Raw genomic sequence first — 11,075 nt, forward strand, 5'->3', positions numbered from 1 at the left:
ATTTCTTTTTTTAAAACAAATTTCTTAAGTCATACTTTAAAATTTCAAACATGCAAGTATCCTTGATATCAAACATCTCACAACTTAAAAACAACAAAAACAAAAGATAGTCTCTCTCTTTTAATGTTTCATTTTAAAGGCAATATAGCATTTTAAGGTCTATAATTTACATATTTAATATGTATTTTTTGATGTATCATAGGGATTTGCCACAAATAATTCTGGAAAAAATATTTTTTCCATCAATGACAAAGAAAGACTTAAGTTGCCCTGGCCAGTGTGGCTCAGTGGCTGGGTGTCATCCTGTGCTCACAAGGCTGCCGGTTTGATTCCCGGTGAGGGCACATGCCTGGGTTGCGGGAGGATCCCCCGTGTGTTTCCCTCTCACATCAATGTTTCTCTCCCTCTCCTTCCTCTCTGAAATCAACAAAAATGTATTTTAAAAAGAAGAAATAATTAAGTTAAATGAACACCGTTTCTACACCCAAATAAATTCTGATTCAAAAAGAGGCAACTATTTCCTGGCAAACGTTCAAGTTCTCTCTAGAAAAATACAGCTCAGTAAGATGAAGGAAAAAAAAAAAAGAAGTAGTAAGAGTCATTAAGAGTCATAGTTCTCTGTTCCTGGACTGCATCAAGAACATGGGTTACACAGAGAGCCCGCCTCTGTTCATTCCCACCTAAATGAAGGAAACACAATGCAAAAACGGCGGCACACCTCCCAGTGGCCTTTCCTCCTAGAGTCAATTTCAGACTTTCTCTTAGGAATTGAGAGGGACTCTTCCACTGAAGGAAATTCAATTCCATCTAGATAACTCCTTGAGAGGTGCCCTCAGGGGTACCAACAATTAGCTCACAGACCTAAGAATACTTCACACCTCCAAGGTTCTCATGCCAATAAATTGGCGGTGCCAATTCATGCAACTGCCAAGTGCATGGGGTGGCCAATCAGCCCCCCACATCCCCAGCATCTGCTTCCTGGGATGCTTGTGTTGCCAAAGGACCACTAAGCCCTCAATTATACGGGAAAGTAGTGTCAAAGTCACAGGTCCGGAAAAAACACACAATGATAGTGATAGCTGGAATGTGATCACTGTACTGGCCACAACTGCGCCATAGCTAATGACTAGATACAACTGGCACATTATAATAAGTCTCTAATTTGTACTACAGAAGGCATGTTTACTAGACAGATAGGCATGTGTGTCCAGCTATTCAAACCATCTTGCCTTCCATGTAATGACTTCAAAAGTCTGAAATAACTGACAAATTTGGCCACGACTCAAAAGCTGGGGGGGGGACCCACAAACCTTGTTGCCTGCCTGACACTAACCACAAAAAGGAGCCAAACTAATTAGAGTCCCTTCAATTACTTTGCTAATTGAATGGATACGCAAAGATGGCATGGATCAGTGAAAGGAACACTAATTTGGGAAGTCAGACACACAGGTTTAGTTACATATAGGCTGAGAGCATACCAGTAAGCTACCAAGACTCTTGTGGTAATGTGTAATTTTGTGCAAATCACTTAACCTGTCTGGCTTCAGTTTCTGAACTTACAAAATAAGAAGAGTGATTTGGGTTATCTTTAAGGTTTTCTATCTCCAAAGTAGAAAGGGAAGGAAGGCAAAGAAACTTTCATATTTAGTAGCCTTAAGTTCTAGAAAGGTACAGCCTCTATAATAAATAAATAAATAAATAAATAAATAAATAAATAAATAAATAAAGGAGGGTGAGGGGGGTGCTGATGCGTTGGGAAGCCTCTGCAATGACTCAGAACAAAGGTATAGCATGGCAGGGCTCCAGCACACGTCCGCCTCTGTGGACAGTCACTGGCCTGGCTCACTCTGGGCCATGGCTATGGTCAGATGGTCATGGCCATCCCAGAACAATCTCTTGCTAATTCCAATTATTCATATGTTATTGTGAATAAGGATAACTCTATTTTACCATAATCTGAATTTTGACTGCAGGAGATTGGCTCCCTTGTGTATCATGGTATCTACAGACTTTACAAGTTTTTGTAGCCAATTTCTCTGGATTTAGATTCATCTATTTGCTAGTACACATCAATGACAGGTGTGCAATAGAGTAGGAAACTAGAGAAATTAAAGACAAAACCTGTTTTGCGGGTGAGGGGAAGGAGAAAGGGTGAGGGCATCAGACCCCAAGGTAATCAGAAGGAATTGCGACTCCTTTATGCATATCCATTGGAAGGAGACCATTAACTAGCTGCTTTACATTAAGAGGAAAAATTTCGCTCTCTCTTCTTGACAAAAGTCACAGAAGTCAAGCTCAGCACTGCTTCCCAGTAAGCGGGTAAGATAAATTTGCAAAGAAATAAGATGAACATGACCTTGGTTTAATTTGCCACTTTGTGTTTTTTAATCTTCCCAAGTAGAAAAGCATACACTATGCTTTAAAAACTGACAAAAGTAGTTTGTGCCTATATCTTGAAACATTTGGTAAACAATGATGGAGCCACTCAGCAAGAGACTTTTATTTTATTTTTTTCTTTTGCAAGAGACTTTTAAAGTTCTCGCTTAACAAGACCTGAGTGGATGCCAGAGTAAGTCCTAAGGGAATTACTTAACCAGACATGCTCAGCCTTACAACCCACGAACAACAGGATGCTTTCCAAGTTTTTAAAGAGAAAACAAAAGAGAACCTAATTAAGCCCAGTTCAACCAGAAAACTCATGCAGAAATAGTGTAAGACTTTTGGCAGTCTTACTAATCCCAGTGGCATCTCCAGGGAAATTCCTTAGACAATAAAAACAAAAATGAAGCACAAGTCATATGCCCTTGATGCTAAAAGAGAAATCAGTATCTTCTGCAAAATAAAAGTGGCATAGAAGGGATGGTGCAGAACATGTTCTTAAGCAGTGATGCTGTCAAATCACTATCTCCTAGTTTTCATTTTTATCATCCTTCTTTCCCTTAAAAACATGTCTACGTTTTCTTCCAAAGCACCCTGGACTCAATGACTCGGCCAGGACAGTAGTGTTTCTCTGTGTGGTGTTGAGAATGAAGATTTGGGAGAAATATGGTAGACACAACAACATTCACAACAGTAGTAATACCACACACTTAACTATGTAGCACTAAGAAGAAGGTACTATTACTATCCCCACTTTATAAGATGAGAAAATTTAGGTAGAAAGCAGGGCCAAGAGCAGGCAGAAAGGAACCTGACCACATCTGTGCCCCAAATTCAGCTGTGCCTGGGATCAGACCGCTCCCCAACTCTTCAGTTATATAAAACAGTTAAGTCCCCAGATTTGCTTTTTAGAAAAAAGAAGAAGAAATAGCACTTCTTCACGGAGATGTCCAAAGATCTTTAGAACCAGATGACTGCTTTTAATCCAGATATGCCTATTTTGTAACCTTTTCTCCCTAAAAATTTCCCCCTAACAGTAGACATTAGAAATCAACTAGCCAGCAATTCTATAATCTTTGGGTGGGGGGAGGGGGGGAATTCTTTTCTTAAAGACTGTCATTTCATCAGCTTCACTTGACATAGTAACATTATAGGAAGAAGGGGACACCTGTCCTTAAAACATAACCATCAACTCAAATATAGTCTGAATTTTTAAACCCTAATCCCTTCATTGCACTATTGTGCAGAATAGCAAGAAGTTTCAAGGTTTTCACCTCCATGTTTCTATCACATCCCTACCCCTAGTCTTGACTTTGTCTTGTAGTAGAATGAAACTTATATTTTATTTTATCCAAAAATATTTAAAACTAAATATGAAATAATACTGACATTTTACTATATCAGAACTTATTCATCGAAATTAATGTTATCTTTTAAAGTAGCATTCCTAGGAGATTACACTGATCAGAATGTTTAAGCTGCTAGCACAAACCATTTGTCAACAAATGTTTTCATTTTATTATGACACGATACTTCCCCTCAGGCCCACAGTTTTTTTACCTCTCTCCCTTCATTCATCTGCCCTCCGTTTCTGTTATTATAATCAATACTCAGAGGACTTCTTAGAGCTGAGACTCTTGGGCAAGCAGAGATGTGAGAGGAGCTGTGGGAAAGAGGATTCTGCCTGCCAGGCTTGCTGCTGCAGTGTGAACCACACACAGAACTTTTCCCACCGCGTGGGGGGCAGGCTGGGAACTGCACACCAGAAGCTAAAACAAGCCTTCACTCTTCACTACTCTGAGGGGCAGCTACCCAGAACCCAACTTCTCTCCCTCCTCACACCCACTTACGTCTCTCAGGGAGGATGGAAAAAAGGAAAAAGTAATAATTCAGTCTGTGTTCCAGAACCTTCTCATTTATTTTCAGGAATCTGAGACACCTTGTCTCCATAACTTTAATTTCATTTCTGTTTGAAGGTGATTAAAGATTATACACACAGTATCGATGTAGTTTCCTACCAGAAATAAAATGACTCTTAACAGTTATTTACTTATTTTTCCCTTCTAAAAAAAAAAAAAAAAAACTGTTTCAGCACTTATTTGAATGTATATTCATTTTTAAACATCAAAATCTTAAGAAGAGACCTTACCTGTTCACCTGCTTCTTGAAACTCTTTGCACGCATCAGGGAACACATCATAAATAACGAGTGGGTAGCCATGTTTCATGAGGTTTTTTGCCATTGGATTCCCCATGTTGCCAAGTCCAATAAATCCAACTGGAGTCTTAGAGGCCATTGACCTAGAACACACTGATTTCAATGCAGTACTTTCAATAAGAGCAGGTAACATTTTTTATAGCAAACTTTCATTTAACATTAGTAAGCCAACTGTTCGGTATTTTTGTACCCATTCCCCGTTCCCTCCCCTTTGGCAACCATCGTCTTTTTCTTTGAATTTATGTGTCAGTTTGGTCAACTGTTATTTAGATGTTTCTTATTAAAAACTTTTTAAAGACTAGTTCTAAACTAATGATCTAATCACATTTACAGATACTGACAATGTACATGCAGACTAACTCCTACTTTAGTTTTTCAGGAAATAATAATTTGTAAGCAATCTCTTTCTAGAACATCCCTTTATCATCTTTTTTTATTTTTTTGAATCCTCACCTGAGAATATGTTCATTGATTTTTAGAGAGAAGGAAGAGAGTGAGGAGGGGTAGAGTGGAAAAGATGAAGGGAAATAGAGGGAGAGACACTTGATCATTTTTAACAATAAATTTTAAAATGTTATCATTTATAAAATATATATCACGTACTTTATTATGTGAAGGAGTCTAGATTCCTCATAACTATATTTATCCTATCTAATAAAATAATATGCAAATTGACCATCACTGCAACAACCAAGATGGCTACCTCCATGTGGTCAAAGATATTTTGCCCTTGGGCTAAGGAATCAGTGCCCTCTCAGAAAGAGGCACTTCCATTTATAGGGGGGAAAAGTCCTTCTTTATAAAAGCTGCACGCTGGTTGTTTTATTGTCTTTTCTTCTTTTTTCACAAAAACATTTTTGAAATCACTGTGGCAAGACAGAGCAAAGAGACTCTGCATTACTATGAAAATAATATTAGAAGTTATTTCAGTTTCTGGAATTAGATGTCCACTCAACAAATATTGACTGCATCAAGTTCTATGACAAAACTCGGAGACAGACACTGTTATGGGCTTAGTCCAGTCAGGAAGAATGACAAGTAACTCCACTTGTCTTATCCCCTGACATTTCCCACCTTATTTTTTCTTTTTCTTTCAAGGGCTCCAGTTTTAAAACTGTGTAGTGTACCAAATAACCACAGTCACTCTTTTAGGAATCCCTACTCTTCCTTGAACTTAATCTACATGAGATGAAATTTCTTAAAAGCAAATTATTTGAAGCCCTGATGCTTAAGAATCAGAGGTCTTCTCGGGTTAAAAGCATATTTAATTCCTCTTAACTTGATGATCATCTCTAACATTTCCATTAAATATGGGTGTCATTCTTGTGCAACATCACCTCACCAATGCACAGTTAAAACAATGAGTATAAAAGGAGTCCTGTGCCCAACTTTCTGGTCCACAAGAGGTTCAATGATGATGGAAAACAGCATATTCATCAGCAGAACAAGAATCAGAGGGGGGTTGTATCAGAAGACTAGTTCAGTTTTTGAAATATTGACAGTATAGCAATTCCTAGTGATGAGATCTTCGAAGAGTTCAAGTAGAGAGCTGACGTTAGCTGCTGAAGGTGAGGTAACAAACAAGGAGGCCCTTGGCGCACTCCCTCTAGGGAACACACATCTACTATTCCCTTGCCTCTCTCCCTCCCCCACAGGCATGCATCTCCTAAACTCCGAGGGACCCCAGGCGACTTGCAACCAGGGGAGCAATGGGCCGTGGCAGCCAGACTAATCCCCTGAACCCCCTTTTCTCAGACTTCTCAGTGAGCCAAAGCAGCCCAGCCTCGGCTCTCCTGTTGTTTCTTGCATGCCCTTCCTTATTTCACTGTCCTAAGTATACTTTTGCTTTGGCCAACAAATTCTTGCTTACTTTTCTAAGGAAGATAAAAATCAAATAATAATGAGGCCCTTGCCCTGGGTGGTGAGGCTCCGTTGGTCGGAGCATTGTTCAATACACCCAAGGGCTCAGATTTGATTCCCAATCAGGGCACATACCTAGGTTGCAGGGTTCAATCTCTAGTATGCCGCATATGGGAGGCAACCAATCTATATTTCTCTCTCCCTCCCTTCCTTCCTCTCTCTCTCATCAACAGAAACATGTCCTCAGGTAAGGATTAAAATATATATATATATATATATATATATATATATATATATATATATATATTAAAGTTAAAAATTTTAAAGAATAATAAAAAGAATAATCAGGCCCAGAATTTTAATTGGCCAATATGAAAATCAATGAAGATGAAGTCTTTAACAAGGGCTCAGTTCTCTTCATAACATCTTTGCTGGTGGCCAAGTTCAAGAAAGGGTTATATAATTAGGTGCTTTGATGTCATGCGAGAAGAGTTTATTTACTGACATTGATATTTAAGAACCCTCAGTTTAGAAGACTGAAATTCCTATCCACGCAAGATTAATTCCTAGATGTATGCCCTTGAACTAACAAGTTACTTAACTTCTCTAGACATTTGTATCAACAAGAGTAACTCATTCAGAAGGTTATTGTAACTGCTTGAGATAATACAGTAAAGCATTAAACAGTGCCTGGCACATGATAGTGAATAAGATTTGCTACTTTTGCTATCAATGGTCAAGAAGTAGCACAAGTTACAAGTCATATGCCAAATGTCTAAGGAAACAGATTTTAATTAATGTGATGCATCGGAAGGTGTTCTTGTACAGTATAGAATATGCCCCTGCCCGGCTATGTGGCTCCCTGTCCCATTCCTCACCAGGACACATGCCTGGCTTGCAGCTCAGTCCCCAGTGGGGATGGTACAGGAGGTGGCCAATCAATGATGTTTCTCTCTCATCAATGTCTGTCTCTCCCCGCCCCCTTTTTTCCTCTCTTTCTAAAAAATCACTATTTTAAAAAAAGAAGAATATGCTCCCAACAGAGCAGATATTTAAAGTAGTTTAACAAAATTATTATCCTAAAAATGTTCAAACTTAAATAATGCATCTTCCTTTAAGTAAGTCACACACATTAATGTGTAGAAATAGTAGAGTCAAAGAACATAACTAAAATCAAGCTTGTAGAAAGCCAGTCTACACAATACAAAGGTGATACTGATGGGAAAAGCTAGTTGGAGCCCTAGCCGGTGTGACTAAATAGTTAGAGCCTGGAACTGAAGGGTCACAGGTTTGATTCCCAGTCAAGTGGGCAAACCTAGGTTGCAGGTTCATTCCCCTGGCTGGTGGGGGTGAGGCAACCAATTGATGTGTCTCTCTCTTCTGCTCCCTCCCTCCAAAAAAAAGTTACTAAACTAAGGATGGAGACTTACTTTATAAAGACTTTCATTTTTTGAGTCAAGTTATATCAATATTTTAAATATTTTATTTATTGCTGTTGGGGTAGGGAAATTATAGAGGGCCTAGGTGTGTAGATTTTTAAAAATCTGTATATAAAGTATAAAATTAAATTTACTTACCTTCAAAAGTAAAATATAAAATTTACTTTTATTAAATGGTGAGCAAAATGTAATATATATATAGTTTAATATTGCTTATTTTTCTATATCCTTTTTGATACTTTAAATATTAGGAGGCAGTATTAATTGGCAACTTTCAGGTCTCATTTTTTTAAAAGTAGTAAATAATTATATGGCTCTTTATAGTACTAGCAACCTATTGATACAAACATCTTAAATATACAATGCAGACAAACAACCCACAGATTTCAGAACACTAAATGTGTTACTATTGGACATGGTTCTTTTCTTAATGTCTCTAGGCTCCAAAGTTGCAGGAAGAATTTCTTTTTTAAGACTCCAATTGAAAAAACTTAACAGTTCTGTACCAAGCTATTTTTTTTAATTTATTTTTTTAATTTTTTTTTTAATATATATTTTTTTATTGATTTTTTACAGAGAGGAGGAGAGAGGGATAGAGAGCTAGAAACATCGATGAGAGAGAAACATCGACCAGCTGCATCTTGCACATCCCCTACCGGGGATGTGCCCGCAACCAAGGTACATGCCCTTGACCAGAATCGAACCTGGGACCTTTCAGTCCGCAGACCAATGCTCTACCACTGAGCCAAACCGGTTTCGGCTGTACCAAACTATTAACAGAAACATTTAAAACAATTCCAGAGTCAAAACAACTACTGAGTTGTTTTTAAACAATCATCACAAAAAAGAACTATTTAAAATTTATTATAAATCTATATCCATAGAGCATCTTTGGGTCAAAGGACTCAAGAAACAAGATCACGTGCTGAAATAGTCTAACCAGCACTATGGAACAGCATTCTAGCTTAAAGAGACAGTTATTATAGCTTTGGGGCCCAGGCTCTTCTATCGAGTTGTATTAACTTTACAAGCCGAAAAGGTGCATCGAGTTCATTAAAACATCGTTTGAACACATTATAAAACCACAAAACAGCACATACATCTTCCTTGGCTAATCAAACCGGAAAGAACTGCACCTTTGTGAGAAAATTGGTGCGACATTTGCTACTGTGGAAAAGTGGCTACTCGATTTTTTTTTAAGTTTCTCTAAAGTGGGAGGCTTTTTTAATTTTTATTTTTATTTTTGTAGCTTAGACAGTAGCTCAAATAGCGGTTACAATAAAGTCTGGCAGGTGCAGTGAGTCTGTATCTTGTTACTGTGATTCTGTATCAGACATCTGTTCTCTTGCATCACATGGAGGAAGCCTGCCCTTCTCAAGTCAGGGAAATTCACTCTTCTGCTCAGCTTGTACTGAGAGGGAGCTATTAAGACTTCAATTCCCAAACTGCTGTATTTTAAATCAAAGATGATAGATAGATAGATAGATAGATAGATAGATAGATAGATAGATATGCCTAACCGGTTTGGCTCAGTGGATAGAGCATCAGCCTGCAGACTGAAGAGTCCCAGGTTCAATTCCGGTCAAGGGTATGTAGCTTGGTTGAGGGCACATCCCCAGTAGGGAGTGCGCAGGAGGCAGCTGATCGATGCTTCTCTCTCATTGATGTTTCTAACTCACTATCCCTTTCCCTTCCTCTGTAAAAAATCAATAAAATATATATATATTTTTAATACAAAGGCTTTTTCAGAATCCTGAGTATGAGCTTGCAGTACGGTGTTAATAACTCTCAAACTTTTACAGGAACACAATGGCAGGGTCCTCACAAATCAACCAATTTTTCAATCAAAGAGGAATCCTGGTGTGCCAGGAAATGCAGGAATGAGGAAGAATCAAGGGCCACGCTCCAGATCCTGCTGGACAGATGCCCTAGTTCACTTGCCCAAGGAGCCTCAGGCTCTTCACCTGGAAAATGAAAATTATTTTCTCTCTGTGGGTCTAAAATCTGTCTCTTCCCAAAGTCCATGCTTAGCCTCCCTAACTTGTAATGTTATGGGTGGAGAGGGAGGGAGGATGGGTTCAGGTCACGATTTTGAAGACGTGTCAAGTATTTGGGTTAATAATTTGACACAAGTGCCATCTTCAGGGAGCACAGTTCCAAGGAATGGGGCGGTGGGAAGCCCGCCTCGCGGGCTGTCAAGGGTGAGTGAAAACTTTTGCTTGAATGACTTACCAACTGGTTGGCATTAACACCACTTGTATAAACCCATCTTGTACGATTAAGGTGGTTATTCAACAAAAATCAGGCCCTGCCGCCCAAGGGGGCGCCCAGCCTGGGTGCACCCCAGGGGAGCTGGACGCCGGCCGGCGCTGCAAAGCCGGGGGGCGCAGGGGTGAAGGCGAGGTCGCCCCTGTGGCTGGGCCCTCCACCGGTCCTCGAGCCCTAACTTACCCCGAAGGAGCACGCCCCGGACCCCAATATGGTTGAACCGGATTCCCTCCACCCCCAGGTCTTCCCACCGTCCCCCCAAAAAGGGCGCTGAACGCCATTCACCTGGATGGGGGGCAAGGGGACCATTAGGGGGAAACAGAGCGGCGCAAAGACACCAGGCCCAGGGACCAGCCAAAACGTGGGGTGGTGCGCCCCGACCCAACCGCAGCGCCTCCCGTGGGAAACACCTCTCGGGCCGTCAGGTCGCGAGAGGTGGGCGGCCGGAGGGGGGACGGGGAGAGGCGGCGCGAGGTCCTTACCCGCTGCAAGGCTGGCCGCTGCCGGCCGCTGCCGGCGGCTCCAGGGCCGGAGGCCGGAGGCGGCTCCGCGGAGCCAGAAGGAGGCTGCCATGCTGCCCCGCCCCGCCTCCCCGCGGTGACCTCCGCCGCTCCGGCTCTCCCACTGCCGGCGAGGGTGCGCGGCCCGGCGGGCGGGCGAGCGGGCACGGCGCCGGCGTGGACCGCGCGCGCACGCGCTCTGCCGCTCGGGGCGGGCACGCGACCGCTCGGGGCGGAGCGCCGCCCCCGGAGGCACCGCCCCGTCAGAGCAGGTGCTGTCAATCCCGGGAGCCAACCAATCAAGACTCGCAGGTCCTTGCACTTGGAGAACCCACCAATGAGGCTTCGGCATAACTCTCTGACCCCGCCCCCAAGCTCCTCCCCCAATGAGCGGGCTGCGGGAGTTGGCTTG

The 11,075-nt window shown here is 41.4% G+C and overlaps 1 protein-coding gene across 2 annotated transcripts in view; it reads right to left on the reverse strand.

Moving 5' to 3' along the window:
• HIBADH (3-hydroxyisobutyrate dehydrogenase) overlaps positions 1–10,845 on the reverse strand; it is an 84,006-nt gene extending 73,161 nt beyond the window's left edge. The window contains exons 1-2 of one of the 2 annotated variants that reach the window (XM_036453736.2): positions 10,646–10,845; positions 4,529–4,689 (exon numbers count right to left, since the gene is read on the reverse strand). In XM_036453736.2, the coding sequence (XP_036309629.1) occupies positions 4,529–4,689; positions 10,646–10,736 (252 nt within the window). In that variant the 5' untranslated portion in view covers positions 10,737–10,845. The remainder of the gene's footprint in view (positions 1–4,528; positions 4,690–10,645) is intronic. The other variant, XM_036453735.2, reaches the window with a different exon arrangement.
• Between the last annotated feature and the right edge of the window lie 230 nt (positions 10,846–11,075).

This window comes from Pipistrellus kuhlii, unplaced genomic scaffold, assembly GCF_014108245.1.
Source record: "Pipistrellus kuhlii isolate mPipKuh1 unplaced genomic scaffold, mPipKuh1.p scaffold_m20_p_26, whole genome shotgun sequence".
Taxonomy (NCBI): domain Eukaryota; kingdom Metazoa; phylum Chordata; class Mammalia; order Chiroptera; family Vespertilionidae; genus Pipistrellus; species Pipistrellus kuhlii.